This window comes from Oncorhynchus gorbuscha, linkage group LG06 (assembly GCF_021184085.1).
Source record: "Oncorhynchus gorbuscha isolate QuinsamMale2020 ecotype Even-year linkage group LG06, OgorEven_v1.0, whole genome shotgun sequence".
NCBI lineage: Eukaryota > Metazoa > Chordata > Actinopteri > Salmoniformes > Salmonidae > Oncorhynchus > Oncorhynchus gorbuscha.
The window spans coordinates 61,656,592-61,680,222 of NC_060178.1; the positions used below are offsets into that span (position 1 = coordinate 61,656,592).

The 23,631-nt window shown below is 43.4% G+C and overlaps 1 protein-coding gene across 1 annotated transcript; it reads left to right on the forward strand.

Annotated features, from left to right (window-relative positions):
• Positions 1–2,244: 2,244 nt before the first annotated feature.
• Positions 2,245–23,358, forward strand: LOC124038198 (glutamate dehydrogenase, mitochondrial-like). The gene is made up of 13 exons (XM_046353748.1): positions 2,245–2,824; positions 11,436–11,516; positions 11,641–11,696; positions 12,711–12,774; positions 14,120–14,214; positions 15,832–16,011; positions 17,097–17,234; positions 17,469–17,606; positions 17,820–17,900; positions 19,571–19,694; positions 20,602–20,693; positions 21,336–21,398; positions 22,262–23,358. Exons 1-13 carry the CDS (start codon positions 2,422–2,424, stop codon positions 22,379–22,381), a joined length of 1,635 nt encoding a protein of 544 aa, XP_046209704.1. The 5' UTR covers positions 2,245–2,421; the 3' UTR covers positions 22,382–23,358.
• Positions 23,359–23,631: the final 273 nt, after the last annotated feature.

A 23,631-nucleotide genomic window follows, 5' to 3' on the forward strand; every position in this document is an offset into this window, starting at 1 on the left:
TGGAAAAATGAATGGAAACATTTCCCTGTTTGGCCGCTAGGTTTTATGGGTATTATGACACCTCCACTGTGGGGTTCTATTCTACAAATGCAAATTAACCCTCTATGCTACCACATAATTCACTGTACAGGATTACAAAAGTATTGACATTTAGCTTTAAATTAACATCAAGAAAACAGGGCCATGTTCAGTAAGAGAACGTTGTGGAGGTTGCAGATAGAAATGCCAAGACTAGAGCTGATGTGATTCCTTATTATCAGTGGCAATTTTAGCATGTAAATCTAGGTGGGGCAAACTCAACATATTTTTTTATTTTATTTTTACCCCCTTTTCTGTGACATCCAATTTGCAGTTACAGTCTTGTCTCATCACTGCAACTCCGGTACGGACTCGGGAGAGACGAAGGTAGAGAGCCCCTAACCCGGACAGGGCTGGGCCAACTGTGCGCCGCCCCATGGGTATCCCGGTCGCAGCTGGCTGCAACAGAGCCTGGACTCGAACAAGGATCTCTAGTGGCACAACTAGCACTGCCTTAGACCACTGCGCCACTCAGGAGGCCAAACTCAACAATAAACAATACATTAATTGCACTATACCGGTGACAAACAGTGCCTACATAAAGCTGTTCCATAAAGATGTTCTTTTCAGCCCCATGGAGTGAATCCTTACCACCGCTACAGCTGGCTATCAGCGGATCCTTGTCGAAAGAGTTCATTCAGCCTCATTTACTGCCTTTTTAAAAACATAGCTGATAAGGCTGACTTTCTTAAACAAATGTGGTTTCTACTGACAATTGAGATGTACAAACTATGGCATAAGGGAACGATGAGCAATGCGTAATTTTGATTAAGATATTAATGAGTGAGCTAAGACGGACGGAGTCAATGTAACAATTTGTTTAACACTTACAGTGACAGAATTCAGAACATGGGCCGTTCTTACAGTATTCTCCCTGTACACCAAGTCAGAACCGTAGTATAAATAAAGGGGGCCTATAAGCAGACAATGATATCTCTTACAATAGTTGATGATGACATTTCTCTAAAGCAGGCAATAAGCTACATGTGCAACACCAAGTCAGAACAGTAGGCTAAGTTATGAGGGGAAAGGGACCAAATTATTAGGGTGAGGCACATGGGCTACTAACAGCTTACTAGACAACATAGACTTAGTATTACTTTCTTTGCTACAGTACACATATCACATCATTTATGCAGTAGCATACATGACATTTTCGGACCCTTGTTCTATGCTCACTTGAACAGGAAGGTGGTGCAGAGGTCCTTCTTGTGGGCAAATTGTCATTCTCTGGATTTATAGTGTGTTCAAGACAACTGGGAACTCGTTAAAAAAAAAGTAAAATCATGACATCAGTGATCTTCAGGTCGGAGCTCTTGAAAGACACTTGAGTTCCTGACTTGGATAACCGTTTTACCCAGTCTTGAGCTCGTTTTTCAGAGTTCCCAGTTGTGAGTTTACAGTTGTTTATTCAACCCTTTCTGGTCCATGGGGTTGCATGTGAATGTGTATCTTTTAAAGCTTGAAAAAGACTTGAACCACACACCCTCTCTACTAAATAGCAGGCTAGTGATTGCTTTGCAACATTTGCAGTTTGCCACTCCAAAATATGAGTGACATAACACTGAGCCAATCACAGCGCAACTAGAGAACATATCCAACCCCTCCCTACTCTTTTGTATTTTTCTGCTGGCTGCTCCACCACCACAGATAGGACTGAGCTAGCCTGAAACACCTGCATTTTGGAGCTGCCTTACTCTAGAAAGCAAAAAAAGATACCATGTTTTTATGCTATTTCAATAACTCAAATGTTTTTTGTTACACTGTTTGCAAACTGATATGTAACACCTTTAATGCCAAAATAGCATGCAAAACAGACGAACGACTTATTTTTTGCTAAACAGGTGGGGCTCAAAACATGTGGGGCTCAAAACATGTGGGGCTCTGCCCTGTAATAGGGTATTCATTACGCCGATTCTGTTGAAAAAAAAGTTTCTTAACCGAAAGCAAACTGAACGAAACTGGGTGGAAACTACCTGAATTTGTCCAAAATAAATGATTGTGCTAGTTGCAAAACGGAACGTTTCCAATTGTTTGGCTAATGATTCACCACTACACACCTGCGGAACGCTTCCCAGGGAGCGGAAAAATGTGTCGCGGAGACGCGCATTACTTCGCATGCGCGTTCAAGTGGAACCCTCCCCAGTGAGGTGCGCATACACACAAACACGCCTGTTCTCTTAAAGAAGCGGAATGCACGACTGCTGTCAGATCAGTACGAAATAGGACCAGAAGCAGAGCAGTTGTCTCGTTACACGTTTGTTTTCCCCCTACCCATTTCATTGTCTTCCCCTCACTTTGCTTTAAGTTTCATTCGTTACTAACGCCTTAACTCAGTGAAAAATGTACAGGTATTTCGGAGAATTACTTACTCGTGGAGCAAGCAGTGCTCTGGCCTCGGGATGTGTCAAGTCGGCTCTTCCAGTTTCCGCGTCGCTGATGCGGATGCGCCACTACAGCGAGGTCGCAGGAGAGAAAGATGCAGATGACCCCAACTTCTTTGAAATGGTGGAGGGATTCTTTGACCGCGGTGCTAATATCGTTGAGGATAAACTGGTGGAGGACCTCAAGAACAAGGAGACGCCAGTGCAGAAGAGACACCGAGTTCGCGGAATTCTCAAGATCATCAAGCCCTGCAACCATATACTGAGTGTGTCGTTCCCTATCAAGCGAGACGATGGCGAATGGGAGGTGATTGAGGGATATCGTGCCCAGCACAGCCAACACAGGACCCCCTGTAAAGGAGGTAAGCCGGCGAATGGGTGGTGCTGAAGCGGAGTATAGCTAGCGTGCTATCTAGCCTATCAAGTTGAGAAGCGGGTAGCTGCAAACAAATGGCCTAAGGTTTTTAGAACTAACCCAACTGGACTACACCCTGTCAGTTCCAATTGGAACAAATGAGCCATAGTGGGCAGAACTAAGCACGACCTAGCGAGATCCTATTGGCTCTATCTACTATCGTCTGCATAACGCTATTTAAATAAAAAACTTTTCATAAGATTCTAGTTTTGGGAACATCAAACTGTATTGATCAAATGTTTCATCGTTGAGAACATTTGCAGAATGTCGGCCAAAATCCATCTCGTTTCATCTTCTCCCACTTCCATATTTGGCAGTGAGTGGAAACGCCAATTGGATGCTTCACATTTAATAAACATCCAGTGAAAATATCTGTCTCATTGTTCTGTCTGTGATAGGGCGGCTGGAGTACGGGCGAGTGGGTGTGTCGAAAGCGCTCCAGTATAGAGGGAGTTATTTTATGCTGTCCAGGTTTGAACCAGGCAATGGCCCATGTCATCTGGCGAAAAGGGTGGGTGCGGAGCGCCCATCTCAAACCAAATCGTAATCTTTGCCTCTAGGTCATGTTGTCAACCAGGCAGCATGGTGCATCTTCCAGAAACATACATCTCTTTTGTAATAAAATGTTTAAATTTTCATTGGTAAGGCAGATAAAGAACTTACCAAAAGCAGTCACTTTTGCATGGGAACACAGAATCATACTAATTACTATAGTGCTTAATTATTTAACGTTTGGTTTTTGAGAGGACATGGCCACCTGACAGAGTGGGGCACCAAATAAGATGTTCAGTTTAAAAAAGGTTAAGGATACAATAATATGTACATATCTGGCTGTGTTGGCTAAAGCATTACATATCCCATCTAGCCAGGCTGGGAGAGGCTTCCTGTTGTCACAGTTCCAAGACAAGTCATGCCGTGTTCAAAACAACTGGGAACAGGGAACTCGTAAATCTCCGGGCCTCTTTTTAGAGCTCTGACTTTCAGACCTAGAGATCACTGACCTCAGGATTTGACCTCGCATTTGTCTGCGTCCCCAGTTGTCTTGAAAGCACCATAATATCTGAAAATGTAGCTAACACGTGTAATAGGCTGACCACACCGCTCGCACATGCTTTGCAAAATAAATTTAGAAGTCTGTCATTCAATTATTGCACCCACACTACTCGTGAGTGTCTGCGTTGCCAAGGGCTAAAATATAACTCCTTTCTATTTCTGACCTAGATCGCGCTGCAAGTCCTGCCTCTCCCATCTCCTCATTGGTTTATAGAAGCAGGTACCCACATGCAATCTCCTCATTGGTTATACCCACGTGGGTGATTGAAAGATGAACTGTGTTGCTGGTTGTCGTGGTAATACCATGAAAGTTTAGATGCCAATCACCATATAAATTCAAGGATGAAAAAGACTGGAAGGAGGAAACATGACTAGAAACGATTCGATTGACCGTTTTTATGTGTGGATTAACCTCTCTTGGATATGTGGTACGCCACCTCGCCAACAGCCAGTGAAATTCTAGGGCGCCAAATTCAAACAGAAATCTCATAATGACAATTCCTTAAACATACAAGTATTATACACCATTTTAAATAAATTTCTTGTTAATCCAGCCACAGTGTCTGATTTCAAAAAGGCTTTACGGTGAAAGCACACCTTGCGATTATGTTAAGTCAGCGCCTAGCCACAGAGAAACATACAGCCATTTTCCAAAGAAGGAGGTGTCACAAGTGAAAACTAACATTAAATTGAATCACTTACCTTTGATGATATTCAACTGATGACACTCCCAGGTCTCCATGTTAGACAGTAAATGTTTGTTTTTGTTCGATAAAGTTCATCTTTATGTCCAAATACCTCCTTGAGCATTTAGTCCAGTAATCCAAATGCACAATGCACACTCACAAATAAGACATTTTTTTTTAAAATCAGAAATCTTTAATATTCCAACCGGACAATTCCTTTGTCATTAGAAAGGAAAGGGAACGGAGCTCGCGCGCAATAAACAACTCAAGGCTTTCAGCCTGACCACTGGTTGAAACAGCTCTTATTCGCTCCCCTTTCACAATAGAAGCAACTTTCTAAAGACTCTTGACATCTAGTGGAAGCCGTAGGAAGTGCAATCTGACCCCATAGACACAGCATATTAGATAGGCAAAAAACCTACAAACCTCAGATTTCCCGCTCGGGTTGGATTTTTCTCAGGTTTTTGCCTGCCATATGAGTTCTGTTATACTCACAGGCATTATTTTAACAGTTTTGGAAACGTTAGTTTTCTATCCAAATCTATGCATATTCTAGCTTCTGGGCCTGAGTAGCAGGCAGTTTACTCTGGGCACCTTATTCATCCAAGCTACTCAATACTGCCCCCCGTTCCCAAAAGTTAATTGTCGGAATAGAGGACATTGTGCATTTCAGGTAAAATAACAACCGAATGTTTATCCCAGGACAAATTAGCTAGCAACAGCAAGTTAGCTTGCTAGCTAATTCATCTTATTTAGCTAACTAGCTAAATTGCCATAAGTGTTTAATGCTTTTTGACCTGTCCCCAATTTAATGTCATTGGTTCAGAGTTTGTTTTGATATTTTAACCTGTGTGTCGTGATCGCATTTGGTGTTGGTGGACAAAATACATTTATGCACGATGGCGCATGCGCGCAGCCGGTTTGGGTTCCGTGTTAGCCCGTGGCAATGCAGACCCTCGTTGGGGCAATAATTTAACATAGATTTCTAAATGTACGCGACGCAAGCGGTGTAGTCAGCCTGTTACCCATATACCTGGATGAACTCTCCTCCTCTGTCATGGATGCCATGGTTGCCCTTAGCTAACCAACTGCATTCAATGTTGGCTGGCTAGCTAACATATTAGGCTTTAACTAGCAATGTAAATGGCTTTCTGAGATACCAATAATATTACTACACAGGTTGTAGAAAAGGCCCATGGAGTTGGTGGAAGAATCCCTTAAGTCATGGCCACTTGCTCAGCTGGGCCAGGGGCACTTTAATTAGGTCAGGTGGATAATGTCTCATTAAAAAGAGGAAATCGCCATCGCCCGATCTCACTGCTTTCTCTTCCTTAACTCCGTCTAATCCAAACGTTCTGTGCGTCCATGAATCAACAGACTACCCAGTAAATATACCACTTCATGGTTAAAGGAATTCCTGCCTCAGTCTCATCCATTCCTGTCACCTGACCTGTGACCACCTGTCCACCTTCACTGTCAGTCATCCTACCTGTCCACTAATCTTTCAATGGTCCTTCGAGCAGGATGATGACTGAACCAAAGACTGGTGAAAAGGAAATGGAGAAGGAAGAATTGTCTGATGCCGTACTTGATCAAGTACAGAATCTCCTGTCCAAAGGGGATTCAAGGTCCGACAATGGGCGAGTAACAGAGCGGAGGTTATCCAGCACCTCCCGCCACAAGCCAGGTCCAGTAGTAGTGAACTATGGCTTTCGCAGTCAGGCGCTAACCCACAAGAGCCCACTCTAGGACTGAGATGGAGCTGCATACCAGATACCGTGGGGCACAAGCACTGCTCAGCCCTGAGTACGGAAACCCCCCACTCTGCGCACCATCTATCCGAACCTGGCCAGTCAATACAATCCCCTTGGGTATAACCTGCCATACACAACCCAGGCCAAAGTCTTAGTCCAGGACCTGTGGCAGACCAAGAGGGACTGGGATGGTCCTTCTGTAGCTCAGTTGGTAGAGCATGGTACTTGTAACGCCAGGGTAGTGGGTTCGATCCCCGGGACCACCCATACGTAGAATGTATGCACACATGACTGTAAGTCGCTTTGGATAAAAGCGTCTGCTAAATGGCTATTATTATTATTATTATTATTATTATTGAACCAATCCACCCGGCTGACCTAGTAGAACGATGGATCTGTTGGGAAACAGCGTTATCGGAACTCTCTGAAGTCCAAATGCCAAGATGTTATGTACCACCCTGTGTTGACCAACTGGGATCATGCTTGGAACGGCATGTGTTCTGTGACGCTTCGGAGTGGAGGATAAGGCAGGCCACACCCATGTCTCCTTTGTCATGGTCAAGTCCAGTGTCGCACCCAAGACGCAGCTGTCAATGCCTAGGCTGGAACTCAGTGCTGCCCTTTCCGGAGCCCAGTTGGCCTCTTGGAGTCCTGCAGGTATAAAGTGTTCGTCGGAACTCGCATTGTGGAAACCTAAGACCTAACAGAAGTCCAGGACTGGGGGTATGTTGACAGCATAAACAATCCTGCTGATGACGTTACTTGTGGTAAAATCCTTAAGGAACTGGCTCAACCCCATTGCTGGAACTTGGGTCCACCATTTCTGTCCCAACCAGAGAACGAGTGGTTGACAGCTCTGTCGTGCGGCCCCTCTGCAACCAACTGAAGCTCATGAGTCAAGGAAGTCCGCCCAATGCTACAGCGGAACCAACAACCGCTCTCCCTGACCTAGCACAATACCTAACACTACTGGATCTGATCGCCGCCACAAACCGGACCTCAGATGGGGTGGCTTCCATACCCACCTCCCTCGCGGCAGAGACACTACTCCTACAGCATGCACAAGCAGTTAGCTTTCCTGAGGAGCTGAAGGCCGGTAGGGAAGTGGCTAAGGACAGCCATCTTCTCTCTTGCCCCAGAATATGACCAAATCCTTGGGGTGATCAGAGTCGGAGGGAGGCTGCACATAATGTTAGCCAGCGAGCCAGCCAGCTAATGTTAGCTAGCTAGCTAACTGTACGCCTTAACTTGCAATAAAAACAATTCTCTGACAAAATTAGAATGTTTAATATTTGAAAATGTAGCTAGACTCTTACCCGTATACATGGATGAACGCTGCTCCCTCTATCATGGATGCCATGTTTGCGCTTAATTTGAAGATGTAATCCAGAGATTTTATACGACAACCGCCCGTGTTATTTTTCCGACTCCCACCGCTTTGGCAATCATACTCTGATTCAAACGAGCATTCCACTGATTTCAAAACTTGATCAACTTCCTCCATGACAACACTGTTAATAGCTGTTTCTTCCCCATCACTCACATCAGAAGACTCTGCAATGTTTGATTCAATGGAAATGTTTTTACCTAGTCAGAGTAAGAGAGTCAGCAAGGCATGATCATCCTCCAGAAAATAGTCCATCACAACATTTTCCCACTGCACTGATCTTTGTCGATAACCTGTTAAATTCAGTTGTGAGCAGCAGAAACACTTTTGCAGTTTTTTATGATATCTTTTTTTTTAAGCTGTCGTACGCGGCCTCCTGAGTGCCACAGTGGTCTAAGGCACTGCATTGCGGTGCTTGAGACGTCACTACAGACCTGGGTTCGATCCCAGGCTGTGTCACAACCAGCCATACCAGGAGTCCCATAGGGCGGTGCACAATAACCCAGACGACGCTGGGCCAAGGGGAGGGTTTACGTGGCTCATAGCACTCTATGCCTCTCCTGTGAAGTAGGGACGTGCCTCATATGCCTAGCTTCTGAAATGGGTTGCATTTTGTCTTGTGCTCTTTCCAGGGGTCACTCGTAAACAAAGGGGGAGAACAGATTCCATATTGTCCCTGGTGGCCTTTTATGACCTAGTCATATAATGAAACCCATTCCAGCTCTGGTGACCAACTCAAAGGCAGGAAGGGTGATCCTGGTTCCCGTGTTAATGTGTAATTGTAAATCACCCCCGTTGTGCATGGCCTCCTCGTGGGCCATCGTAACAACACCACATTACCTACAAAACCGACACACACCAGAGAGTGAGGGAGAGTAGCACAATCACCAGATGGTGCCACAAAGTAGTATGGGTTGCATCTCCGTCACTAGGTCGCATCATTGCCATTGTTATCAACGTTCCACAGACGCTGCAGCCACATTGGTGTCCAAAAGTAGAACGGGGGCTAATGACTGTTTCGCCTAGTGATGTAGTCGGGTCACTAAACCTAGAGTCCAAATCAATTCCCAAGTCCCCTGTACTCAAGACCAAGTGACTCGACCATTGGTGATTGACAAGTCATAGTCCCAGTGCTAGAGTCCTGGTCTGAGTCACTGGATCCACATGAACTCAAAATAAAGTCAGATGTAGTGGTAAGAGGAATTTTGTCAAATTGTTTGTCTTTCCTTTCTTTCTGTGCCACCACGTTTGCATATAGACTACTGGTAATGTTACCAGGCCCACATCCCTTTGCAAAACGTTCTTGAACGTTACAGGTAGAAATACCATGAATAGAGCCAACGTTATTCCTTATTCAACATGTCAGAAGTATGCTTGTTCTACATAGAAATATGCTATCTGAACATTAGTCTTGCTGACCGCACCCCAGGTTGTTAGCTATAGCTAGCTAATGAGGTAACATGACTGAACAAGGTGTAGCCTAAACCAATGATTAATAGTCCAGTCCGCAAGTAGCTTACTTTTAGAACGGACCACGATATGCTTTATGAATGTAAAATGCAGTGCCGCTATTATGGGTCATATATTTTGAACGTTAATGGCTAGAATCAAGACGTTTTCTCTTAGGAAAAGAGGAAGACTTGGCTACAGAACCTGGCTATGAAATGTAAGGGGGAGGGTTGAACGTGACTACAAAGAGTCTACTTTTCTATACTTAAGGGAGAGAAACATAACTAGACAGTTGTTTTACTATTAAATCCAATGCATTTTTTTTTTGTTATTAATTAAGTATAGCAGCTGGTGTTTCTTAACCAGGCGAAGGGTAGCTAACTAGAAGGTGGTGACAAATTTTAGTCACAGATCATTTAGTCTTGTTTTGGTCAACTAAAATGAAATTATATATACTTTTTTTTTTATCTATTTCAGTTAGTCTCGTCAATCGGCATTGAAAAATAGGTGTTTGGCGATTTATTTATTCACTGTTTTTGACGTAATCAACAGTGCGTAGACTTCAGTACATTAAGGTATATTGTACTGAACATATCTACTTTACAATGCTTTACTGTGCTGAATTGTCTACAATGGGAACTCATAGTAGTCACAAACCACAGTTGGGTCACTTGTCCATATGTCAACTGACATACAGTAGGTGTATGCCTATTGCCTATGGCAGATTGTTAAGAATGAAATCTGATTTGTTGAAGGAAAGTGGTGGTGATTAAACTAATCACACCAAACCACAATTATTTCCCCAGGGGAAATATATTAATCTCCTGTCAATCCTAAATCCTGTTTGGTCTGCTTTTGAATAGAACACCTTTCCCAAAATCTGTTCTCTGCATCAAGTTTTAGCCATTAGCTTCATATTGCACTAATTAGAAATATCCTACTTTTTATGCAGCTATTAAAAGCTTCAGTGTCTTCAGAAGTAGAAGGGTTTGTGAGGTAAGATGTGTAGTATATAGTGGTAGTCAGTGAACAAGACAAACCTACCAGGACCACACCCAGTTTCCATCTCACTGTTTTTCCTCTTTGTGGAGAAGAGTGGAGGGGGCCTGGCCTGCGGTCTCAGGAGTGAGGGAGTTTTTTTAAGCTGGCCCCGGGTGGGTGGAGTTTGCACTGGGTGAAAAGTGATTGATGGTATTAGCTTTAAAACCTGGCTGCCTTCCAGGCGTGAGCAGGGCGCCCCATTCAAAGCATTATGGTGAAGTCTACTCTACAAAGTGACGTATGTCAGACACATGGAGTAGTGATTTAGGATTCTGAGCATGCGAAAGTGTTTTGTTTTTGATTTAAAAAGGGGGGAGGCTTTATCTGCCTTCAGGAGGAAAACTAGTTTGAAAGTTTAAGCATACACTTGTGTTTCTGAACAATGCACCATACTGCCTGGTTGACAATAGGACCGGGCGGAGCAGATTACTGTTTGAGAAGGGCGCTCCTACCTCCCTGCTTTTGTCCGGTCGCATTACAGGCCATAGCCTAGTGCAACCCGGTTCAGCCTAATTGAATCCCCTCAGTGAGTCATGGCGCGAGGCAGTGTGTGGTTTCTACCTCTCTCAAATGCAAGCGTCTCCTCTCCTACGGAGCTCTAGTGTAACTCTCAGACACTGGGCAGCTGCAACCATTTTGTGCATTTCCTAAAACTTCCTCCCTGCGATAACTACAAGAGGCCTAGTATGAAATGGAGTATTTGCATTTTGTAAAATAAACAATATGGAGTTTTGTTCCAGAGCTGACTGGGCTTGGCATAGACAAGGGCTAACCTACATTGGACAAATTGTGCCCTCATTTTCTCTCCCGCTCATACTCCTCTAACAAGTTCATTTTTTTTATGAGTGGTTCTGAGACCGGTTAAAGGCTTAGTAATCAGGGCGCAAAATACCCCCCTAGCTTGTGATTGTGTGTGAGTAGGCTAATTGCATTAATCCACCTCCTTGTGTTGGAGAATAAAATCCCAAACTGATGAAGCTAGTGGGATCGCTGGTTTTATTGTACAGCAACTTATTAAGACATATTGTTTTCATCATGCAGAAAGTATAAAGTTAAAGTATACCATTTTCCTAATATTCTTATACACACGTAGCTAGAGGTGAAAATGGGAAAACGCAACTTTTTTTTCAGCCATGTCTGATATCACAGGTTTCGCTCTACTAACTCTGTCATGTTGTGTTTTTCCAGGTATCCGTTACAGCACCGAGGTGTCTGTCGACGAGGTGAAAGCCCTGGCCTCGCTGATGACATACAAATGTGCTGTCGTGGGTAAGGGCTTTTTCTAAGCCTACACAGTATATTCTAGACACAAGTCCTCCAGACAGAAGTCATTTTTTATATGGCCTATTGCTGTTCTTTCTGTTGCAACCCCGTCCATTTAAATCCTTTACAGATGTGCCGTTTGGAGGAGCCAAAGCTGGAGTGAAGATCAATGTAAAGAATTACACTGTGGGTATTCCTGTGTTTCTGGATTCGCCAGAGTATTTGATGACATACTTATTGTTGCTGTCCTTTCACCCAGTCACGTGTCACTTTCACATTAGCTTTAGGGTGTGTTCCCTTTCAACAAGGCCATTTGGTCTTTTATTGTGAAATGGTTTATCTGTGATTCTCGGAGCTTAGCATACAGGCTCACATTACCAAGTCATCTAAACCAGTGATGAGAGTGTTGTCATGGCATTTAATTTTTACCTCACTTGGTTCGTTGCTCTGTATTTACCCCTAGTGCAGGATGTTCTATTATGTGACCATTCAGTGGAGTTTGTTTTCGCAGTGATAGGAACAAGGATGAGGGAATCCTCCACCTTCAATTTTGACCCCAAAATAGTTGAATTACTTATAGAAAATATGCATATCCTGCACTTAAGGTTCTCTTTTGAATTTGCAAATGACATGATTAAGTGCAGGTTGTACATACTGTATCAGAAGTTATTAATATATTGAATATCTTGTGTAAAATAATAGATCGCCCCATTCAGTGTTCTATAGAGCCCTACACAGGAAGCTGTTAGTCAGTGGGATCTCGCTCCCCTTCCTGTTGCCAGCCCAGTGCTGACCCATCCCGTCTGGTGTTGCCAGTGGCCCCAGGGCTCCATTAGGCATTGGCAGCTCTGCTCTGGGGGAGAACTGCTCAGCCATCAGCTGGTAGACATCATGACTGGGACACCCACCCCCCTCTTATCTGCTAGGCTGCTGGCTCTGAAAGTTGAAGAATTTTAGTCACTGATACTCAAGGGCTTTCTGTCCTTGAGCCAGGTGGATGAGTGTCACTTTTGGTGTTCTTTTGAATAAATTCAAGTAATCTCGCTTTTAATTTAGTCGTATTAACTTACCTGAAGACGATGTTGCTTCTTAATATTTGAGTAGGAAGTTTTTGTTCTGTGATAGTAGTGCCTTTTGTCTGGCTTTACTACCAGTGAAATATGCAATGCCCTTTATCATACTGTTATACTCTGTGTGCAGGACAATGAACTGGAGAAAATCACCAGAAGATTCACCATTGAGCTGGCCAAGAAGGGTTTTATTGGTGAGTAGTGTCCAGGGGAACATTGAAGGCTGCTGGTGAAAGATATCTGGCGGTAATGTCTATGGCCGCATGAACACATGGTCATCCTGGAATGGGTCTGCCTTCCCCCTAGCGCATACTGTCAGAGGCAGGGTTTCATGAGCCCAAAGTGCAGTATACATAAATGGCCACGATGCGAGAGGGGTTAAACTAAAGGCTTGACAAGGCATGAAGGCAGCTTGACCTTCCAGAAATCACAAGGGGAACCTCTCAGGATGGGAATACAGGGAAAACGGGTACACCAGAAACTAAAACGCAATAATTGACAAAATATTTTTGGGGGGTTTTGACATTGCAATTAGAGAAGGAGTTCACATTAACGTCACATTTCCTTGTAACAATTCCCTATCACTCCTGAGGTTGTCCGCTTGTTTAAGAGTTATTTTAGGGTTATGCATTCAATGCTTGAAGTGCCTGTGACCTATTAGGGGCTTCTAGCACTTCTAGTCCACATTGTTTCAAAAGGCAATAATTGCTCTCTTTGTCGCTATGTGTTATCCAAAGCTGTAAATGTGGTCCACATGGTCACTAATCAGCAAGGTATCAGACCAGTCCAGAGGAGCCTGTTATTAAAAGGCATCCCCAACATTCTCCCATAGAGGGAGGAGGGGACTGTTTGTATAGCTACATGTTTTAGAATAGACTGACGAGTTTCAGAAGAAAGTCCTTTGTTTCTGGACATTTTGAGCCTGTAATCGAACCCACAAATGCTGATGCTCCAGACACTCAATTGGTCTAAAGGCCGGTTTTATTGCTTCTTAAATCAGAACAGTTTTCAGCTGTGCTAACATAATTGCAAAAGGGTTTTCTACTGATCAATTAGCCTTTTAAAATGATGAACTTGGATTAGCTAACACAATGTGCCATTGGAACACAGGCGTGATGGTTGCTGATAATGGGCCTCTGTATGCCAATGTAGATATTCCATTCAAAATCTTTCGTTTCCAGCTACAATAGTAATTTACAACACTGTATTTCTGATCAATTCAATGTTTTAATGGACAAAAACAAGGACATTTCTAAGTGACCCAAACTTTTGAACGGTAGTGTGTGTGCTTGTGTGTGCTTAAGGGGTGTGTAACCCTGCAAGGCAACCATACCCTCTGGCACTGTGTCTTCCGTACACTGCCATAGCTTCAAAGTGGGCCATGAGTGCCTCTATTGTTTCACAGCAATATATTTAGATGGTTCTGCATGTTTCAGTAAGAGTTTGTTGGTGTATTGGTTGTTTCGTCTTTACTGAAGCCATTTTAGTTATCCTATAAGTTTACTTTAAAATGACATTATTTTGTCTTTCTCCTGTCAGGACCTGGCATTGATGTCCCTGCCCCTGACATGAGCACTGGAGAGAGGGAGATGTCATGGATCGCTGACACCTATGCCAACACCATGGGCCACCATGTACGTACTCCCTGTATAAACTCACTGCCCTCTCCAACAATAGACATTGAGTTTTCCCCAGAACTTCCTGTCAACTCAGTTAAATGGCTTTTAACAATTACTGTAAACCACTGAAATGAAGGAAAATTAAATGTGTATACAGGTAACTGCCAAAATACAGAAAAATGGCAACACAAAAGTGTCTTATTGGGGTGTTGGTCCACCGCGAGCCGTCAGAACAGCTTCAATGCGCCTTGGCTTAGATTCTGCCTGGAAGGGATGCAACACCATTCTTCCACAATAAATTCCATAATTTGGTGTTTTGTTGATGGTGGTGGAAAACGCCGTCTCGGGCGCCGCTCCAGAATGTTCCATCAGTGTTCAATTGGATTGAGAGACACGCATACACCCATTAAACAACCTATGCTCCCGCTTTCAACGTCACCGAGATCTCCTCTACTAGCAACTGGCCATTTTTATACATGACCCTAAGCATGATGGGATGTTAACTGCCTAATTAACTCAATAACCTCACTTATGTGGAATAACCTGCATTCAATATACTTTGTATCCCTCACTTTCTCAAGTGTTTGCTTTATTTAGGCTAGTATATATGTAACTTTCTCAGGTGTTCCTCTGCTTTGCATATTTTATCACCATTAATCTGTTCATGTCTTATCACCCTGATAACGAAGCGATTGTTACACAACCGCAGACCACAAAGCTGAGCTTATCCGTGTACGGTTGCTAAGTTGTGATTATTCTGTTTGCACACTAGCCATCCCTATTGTCTTTGCTGAGTAAACATCTCCACTATGTCACTGTTTGTTTGCTTTTGTTGATTAGCGTTTTTCCAGGAAGTTCTGCTGGCCTCGTAACCCCCGCTCCTTGGCCCCAGACAGTATTCTGAGATCCATTTCCAATTGTCCTGGCGGTAGAGGAAGTGCTTTGACTTTCCATAAACTGACACTTCTACCAGTATTTTTCTTGTCATAAGGCTACTGTTCCAGTTCTCATGACAGCGTTTCGAAAGACGAAGCTCAACCAGTCTCTTGCTGTATTGCATGCTCATATATGTTTTGTTGGTTGTCAGGGAGCACTCCAAAAGGTAAAGCATTTCAACTGTACACTACAACTTCTACCCTATAGCCTCGTCATAGAAGTTGGTCTCAGTCTAAAAACAGCACTATGAAGAGACGTGTGCTGTCTAGGATTAGGCTTATCACAGTTTGAGGACAGGACAGTGCTGTGGACGATACCAGTATTGTGATATTTGTTAGTATCGTGGCAAGGAAATGAAATACGAAGCGGATTTAACTTCTTGAAGAAAACCGAGAAGAGGGCACAGTGACTTTTTTTGGGGGGGGGGGGCATAGTCATCGACTGCAGATTGCTAATTAGATTTGTTTCTGAGTCAAATATTTCTTTAGTGGAGTTTCGCTAGATCCTTATCGTTTCCCCTTGAAAGACTTGTCTTCAGTAGATCCCAACATATGTTGTCTACACTGTCCCAGAGTACCTAATACAAGGTTTACAAAATATGTATAATAAAATGGCCGACTTGAGGAATTTGTTTTATTTGGTGAAGTTGCTAATTCCACCACTAACCAATCACACGCTCCTCTCCTCTGTGTCCAGGACATCAACGCCCATGCCTGTGTGACTGGTAAGCCCATCAGCCAGGGGGGCATCCACGGCAGGATCTCAGCCACCGGGCGTGGAGTATTCCACGGCATCGAGAACTTCATCAACGAGACGGCCTACATGACCCAGTTGGGCCTGAGCCCCGGCTTCGCCGACAAGACCTTTGTCATCCAGGTACACAGACACGGCACTTATTGATTAGGAATGGCATTTCAAATAGTATTTTATCAGGTTTCAAAGCAATAAGAGGTTTGGCTCTGCACCTAACAGTGTCTCCTGTTATGGCAGCGCTGTTTAATGCAAGGTATGCATCTACTTCAGCACTGCTTATATGTCTACAGAATGACTGTACCTTTTGGCACTGAGACCAAGCATTAAGCCTTTATGTTCCACATATAGATTCCCTCCCTCATGTTGACAAGATATCAGCTGTACATGATTCAGTGCAAAATTGGCCAGAGAATCAATTCCTCTGTTCTGCAGCCTTCTAATGTAATTATGGGAAATGTCATTAGGAAAACATCTTGGAGGCAAGATTTAATTCGATCCAGATGCCTTTTTTTTTTTTAATGTGTCTGTAATCTAACGCATACTTATCCCTTGAAATCCATACCTAACGAGCATGTTTCTGCTCGACCGGGGGGAGGGAGTGCCGTCAGTAATCTAGGTTGCTGACTTGTCTTTCTATTGGCCGCTCCTGTAGTGGAGCTGCCTACTTTCCTCATGTCATAAATAATTGGTATCTGAGTGATGTATGAATATGTTCCGGATGTTAAAAGGTATTGGAATATCCACTCTGCTTGGTTGTCATCAGATCAAGCACAACATGTATTTTCTTTTGGTTAGAGGTAGCAACATTCAAGAGTACTATTGGATGGAACCCACGAGGTCGGTATAATCACGAACAGACTGGATAATGGCTCGTTAGCAAGGTGTTCCATTTGGATGTGTAGAGGACTGTCCTCCCTCCCTACAGTAGAACACATTGCTACTGCTAATTACAATCTACTGATTACTGTGTCCTCGTTAGCGAACAATAAACTCATTGGACCAGAAGACTCTACATGACATGTTTACTGTGCCAATCGAGCATGTGTCTCATGAACAAGAACATAAACGTAAATGGACATTTGGTGCAAACAAGCGGAACAGGCTTAGCAACTCGTGAATGATCTACCACAGGGCACCCAGGTTGGAACCTCTTTGGCCCATTTTCTCTTTTATTCTGAAGCATGTCATTCTTCTTCCTCTTCTCCCAGGGTTTCGGTAACGTGGGCATGCACTCCATGCGTTACCTGCACCGTTTCGGTGCCAAGTGTGTCGGTGTTGGAGAGATGGATGGAAGCATCTGGAACCCCAATGGCATCGACCCCAAGGAGCTGGAGGACTACAAGCTGGTCAGTACACAACTCCTCGCTACGGTCAATAGCCTGCAGGTTGCCCGACCTCTGGCTGTTCCCTGTCCTTGTGGGGAGCACAGTGGAGCGTACTGTCTAAGGCTACCACCTAGAGGACGTACAGTGTCCCTACACTCTGAAAGTCCCCCACAGCCATCTGAGACTGATGACAAGTGGTACTGTCTACTTTATCTCTCTGTCTCATTCTCTCTCGTCTCTCCTCCTTCTCACCAGCAACACGGCACCATCGTGGGCTTCCCCAACTCTACGCCGTACGAAGGCAGCATCCTGGAGGCCGACTGTGACATCCTGATCCCCGCCGCCAGCGAGAAGCAGCTGACCAGGAACAATGCGCACAAAATCAAAGCCAAGGTCAGACCAGCATTGGGCGATGTGCAACGATTCCACATGAATGTGTTTGTTCCAGTCAGTTTGACCCGAGCAGGCTAATTGGGGGGGGGGTGTTTAGTCATGTTTATGTAAGTTAGGTAAAACGTACACAATCATCACTAACAGTAAAAACACATTTGTGTAGAGCTGGATTCTGTATGTTGATTGTATTTAAATCCTCTGTGTTTGTTCCAGATCATTGCTGAGGGAGCCAACGGCCCCACCACTCCGGACGCTGACAAGATCTTCCTGGAGAGGAATATCATGGTGATTCCGGTAAGAGGCTGCAATCATATTTCAGACTGCATATGAATTAATTATCCACTTGTGTAGTTGGGAAATATTTATCATGTTTGTATATTATTTATACCTCACATGCGACCCGTAATAAGACTGTAGCGTGTATGCTAACAAATTCTATTAAGTTAATTATCTGACTCCATAAAGATGATTTAGCAATGTGCAAGAGACTGTAGTTGAGTTAAAGTATTAGAAAGGTCTGGGAATGGAATTCTAAAGGCTAATTGATTTAATTACATTGTAAAATGAATGAATTCACATACAAGGCTTAAAGGGATACTTTGGGATTTTGTCATTGAGGCCCTTTATCTACTTCCCCAGGGTCAGATGAACTCGTGAATACCATGTGCTAGCAGTTTGAAGGGAGTTGCTAACTAGCTCTAACGCAATTGCTAACTAGCGTCAGCGCAGTGACTGGAAGTCTATGGGTATCTGCTAGCATGCTAGTAGATACCCAGTTTTCAGCTGTGCTAACATAATTGCAAAAGGGGTTTCTGATCAATTAGCGTTATCTTAAAATGATAAACTTGGATTAGCTAACACAACGTGCCATTGGAACACATGAGTGATGGTTGCTGATAATGGGCCTCTGTACGCCTGTGTAGATATTACATACAAGATCAGCCATTTCCAGCTACAATAGTAGTCATTTACAACATTAACAATGTCTGCACTGTGTTTCTGATCAATTTGATGTTATTTAAATGGACGAAACATGTGCTTTTCTTTCAAAAACAAGGACATTTATAAGTGACCCCAAACTTTTGAACGATAGTGTAGATACAGGGCCTCATTGCCAAAATCCCGACATATCCCTTTAAGTTAAAAGGCATTACTAATATTTCAAAGCATTATTCAAGGCATGAGAGGGAGAGAACGAGACAAAGAATCCATTGCTTGTGCCTTAGCTCATGGGAGAGGGAGACTGAGAGAGAGATGTCATAGCCTGAAAAGCCACGCCCCAGGTATCCCTGGGGTGGCGAGAGAAAGAGGGCGAGTGTATCTCACCAGCGCAGGTCAGGAACAAAGAGAGACACAATGAAGCTAAGACTCTTTTTCTAACCCTTTGAATATGTTTATATTTAAATCCTAGTTAACTCAACAGTAATCCTATTGGTCAACTTCCAATCAGATAGCAGACCTACAGAATGTTTTCACAACAGAACCTACTGCTTCACAGAGATGTGAGAAAATGTGGAAAGGCAAGAGCAACGCGGAGAATGCTGAATTCTTGAGAAGACAAACCCTCTTACTTAGAGTTGATAAGAGTCCCTTCAGGGGCTGGCCCGCCCTACACCTGTAGCAGGTTCCATTAGATTCTGTTGGTCCTGGAGACGTAGATAGTTTTAGAGTCGGTTTCACAGACCAACAGAAAAATAGCCTGGAAGTAGGCCAGATTCTGACTTGTTAAATCTACATGAAGACTGGGATTTCAGGAACATTGAGTTGGATTGCATACCTCTGGGTTCTAGATTCTGACTCTACTTCTTTGATTGGAGATTAATCATAGTCCAGGGATATTTTAAGACAATGCATACAATAACAATTATCATATATTTGATTTAGAAATCAATCTAGTGCGGATAGTTGCTTCATCTGTCTCTGTGACTTCACAGCTCTTGATTCGCCATCTCTTATTTATTTAGGACATGTACCTGAATGCTGGTGGAGTGACTGTCTCCTACTTTGAGTGGCTGAAGAACCTGAACCATGTCAGCTACGGTAGACTGACCTTCAAGTACGAGAGGGACTCCAACTACCACCTGCTCAGTAAGTCTGACATTTCTCTACCTGTAGCGAAGCACTCGCTCCTACTAAGTTCAGCCTGCTCTCTGTTATGTCACAAAGATGGATGTTGTTGATATTGTATTATACTAAAGTGTAAATCTTTAATTACTTCCCCGTGTCAACGGGGAGATTTGTTAGAATGGGAATGAGAACTATTAGAAATGTTAAACCCAAGGCTGATTAAACACAATGTTGTTGTTGTTTTTTACAGCTGTGACTCATGTTGCTCATAAAAAATGTATTGGACTGCAGAGTAGACACACACACACACACACACACACACACAGCACACAGAGTACAGCACACAGAGTACAGCCCCTCCTCCGTGCCTGGTGAGCGAGAACATTATTGTCAGTCACTTTATGTAGGGTTTCCAGGAAGAGGTGGATGCTGACTGTCTGCAGGCCTTGTCTAACACTCACCCTCTTTCTCTCTTCCCGGTCTATCAGCAGCATCAATGAGGCAGTCTGATATTGTGCACATGCATTTTCACACAAAAGCCCCTCAGAACATGTATGTAGATTCGGTTTTCAGTACATTGCAGTGGATTGAGCTGGGGTTAAGCTAGTCGCTGAGTGGGATGGTTTCTGAATATTTTAGAAGCTGAAGCCATTCCCTAGTCTCACGAGAGTGGCAAGACTGGGCAGTGTTGGAGACATGGAAAAGAGCTCAGAATAGATACGGCTGTGAATTGGCAAACCCATAAAGTTTTTGTAGAAAGAGAACATTTATACCAGATTATTAATGCAGGTGAACGAACTATAAAATGACCTAAAATTGAAGATTGAGCTGTATCCTTCATGATGGTTCAATGAGGATTTAGTCAGATTCATATCCATATTCACTACAACATAATATGCATATATGAACTGTCTGTGGTCTCCCTCAGTGTCCGTCCAGGAGAGTCTGGAGAGGAAGTTTGGGAAGCACGGAGGAGCCATCCCTGTGGTCCCTACCTCTGAGTTCCAGGCCAGGATCGCTGTGAGTACAACCCTCCCCACACTGGCCTTTCTATGATCCTGGATTACTCTCCCTTCAATCAAACAATATTGTATTAAGATATGATATACAAAAGTATGTAGACACCCGTTCAAATGAGTGGATTTGGCTATTTCGGTCACACTCGTTGATGGCAGGTGAAGTAAGTGCTGTTATTGAGAAGTGGAAACGTCTAGGAGCAACCGACTCAACCGCAAAGTGGTAAGCCACACAAGCTCACAGAACAGGGCAGCTGAAGTGCGTAGAGTGTAAAAAGTTTTGTCCTTAGTTGCAACACTCTACATGGTCAAAATGTAGCACTACATGACCAAGAGTATATGGACACCTGCTGGTCAAACATCTCATTCCAGAATCATGGCGGTGAGCTCTACATCACTCCAGCCGACACTTGGCATTGCGCATGGTGCCCTTTTGTCTTGTGTGCGGCTGCTCGGCCATGGAAAACCATTTCATGAATCTCCCGACAAACCGCTTTTGTGCTGACGTTGCTTCCAGATGCAGTTTGGAACTCTGTATATCACAGTTAAGCTGCATTTCTCCAGAGATGAGTAAGGGTTTAGTTTAGTGGGCTAAATGTGAGCTCTGAGCCCTATTTTCAATGTATTTTTCTCTGTTTGATTCCAGGGAGCTTCAGAGAAGGACATTGTGCACTCAGGACTGGCCTACACCATGGAGAGGTCTGCCAGGGTAAGAGGCCGATTGCTTAAACATGATTATCTGGGCTAAATGGTTCCTCACAGGTCCAGGGACAGGGGTTTTATTCAAAGGAAATGCTGTGTTAATCCAACACAAGGTCCTGAGGCATCCCATTACTCTTGTTCAGGGAAATGAAGTCTTGAAAGTTGAAGTCATGCTTCAACGGTCCAGTGACAAGCTCCATTTCTGTTTTACACATCTCATTACCCAAACAGCACTAAGCTCATATTGCCTTTTCACTGCTATCTTGCCACCTTTTTTTTTTGTTCCTCATTCATGTTCATAAAATAAATCGCTCTCGAACATGGTACACACACACCCACATCCACACCCACATCCTCTCTCACTGGTTTGCTGTGCGTGCGAGCAGTGGTAACTGGAGCAGCCAGGGCTTTGTTAGTCTCTCATCATAGCTAAGGCCCAGCACTGATGCCAGAGAGAGCAGAGATAGGATGAAGATTCAGACCGTTACCCTGCTCCCCTCTACCATTAACACTGATGACTTTAATGTCACGTCTGACTGAGGATCCAGCCTTGGTGGAATGACATTCCCCTGCATCATATGGTGTTGCCTATACCATCTCCCAGGAAATGTCGTACTCTGTGCAGGCATACTGCATGAGAGTCTGCTGGTTTGTTACTTACTTATTGCTCCCTGGGGGTTATTTCTTTAAAAGTACACAGAGATGCTTTATTATCCTGTGGAAATGGATCACTGCATTGATAATGGAACAATAGTGGTGTATTGCTGTAGGTAAGAAATGGAGGAGGGGAAAATAATGATTACATGAAGGGACACTGAGATGAATATCTTGTTTGAGTTTATATTCTTTGTTTTTCTCTCCCCTTTTTAGCAAATCATGCGCACCGCTAACAAGTACAACCTGGGCCTTGACCTGAGGACGGCAGCATACGTCAACGCCATCGAGAAGGTCTTCAAGGTGTACAACGAGGCTGGTGTTACCTTCACATAGGCGGCTCCTCGCCACCCCGCCTGCCTCCTGTCTGTCCGTCCACCCGAGCAGACCCAGGCCCCACCCCCCCAACAATCACACAACATATCAAGTGTTTACATTTTACACATGACCATTAGCTTTACTCGTTGTATATGTAAAACCAGCCAAGCAATATGCACATTCTTTTGCGTTCTCATGTCTTCAAGAGAACCCATGTTCTAGCTTGCCTTAAATCCAGTAGGGCTGTTCTATGATGCTACTGTGTCTATGGTCATTTTTATTCCTTTACCGTAGAAACCTCATTTATTTTCTCAGTCATTCTATGAACTCCAACCCATTTATTCCTGTTACAATATTCTTATGTCAGTAAACACCAAAACTTCTGGTTTACAGCTTTCACGGGATACTGCTTTTATGAATCAGTGTTGTGCTTTTTCAGCATCTGTTATGGATCTACAGACAGATTTGAGTAAGTTAGTCAATATAATAGAATGTAGAGCGTATCGGAAACACACTTAAAGCCTTAATTGCACCGGTTTCTCCTGTGGTGAAATGGAGCAAATGTTTACCTAAATGGAGAAAGTTTTCTTACCTACACCAGAATGTTCTTTCTATTTAAAGTCTCCCAATAAGACTTCAGTGCGTTTAAAGCAGTGCACAACGTGTGCTTCTACACTATTCAAGATTATATCATAAAATACATTTGTTACAAAGCAGACTTATTACATGTTTGTAAGTAGGTTGACACAACACTAAAACGCTGAATTCCAGAAGATTGTTCTGTTCACCGTTTCGATGCCTTTGTTCTAAACCTGAACGCTTTGTCTTGCCTCAGAATTGGACCCATATCAGAATGGTTTCTGTGCTGAAGGCTACTGGAAGGGGAGATGGGAGGGAATATGTGAGAACGGCCTTGATTGACTGCTTTGGGATTCTATGTAAGAGAATTTGTACTGCCTTTTTGTTGATACAGAATTAAACTTTCAAATGCTCAATTGTTTTTATTTAATGTATTCATTGATTCAAACCAGAAACCATGATTCCCCATGAGGTATTCAAAGATTTTTCCATTGAGGTCAATTCTGCGTATTTTGTATATCAATAGCTAGGTTTTGGTTGCGTAATCCCCACTAACTATTTCATCCAACATTAGCCTACTCAACAAACTTTTGAAATAAACATTTTTATTTATTTTTCAAATATAATCCTTAACATTAACATTACACAATGTAGCATAGTGATAATACTAGATTATGATGGTAAAATAA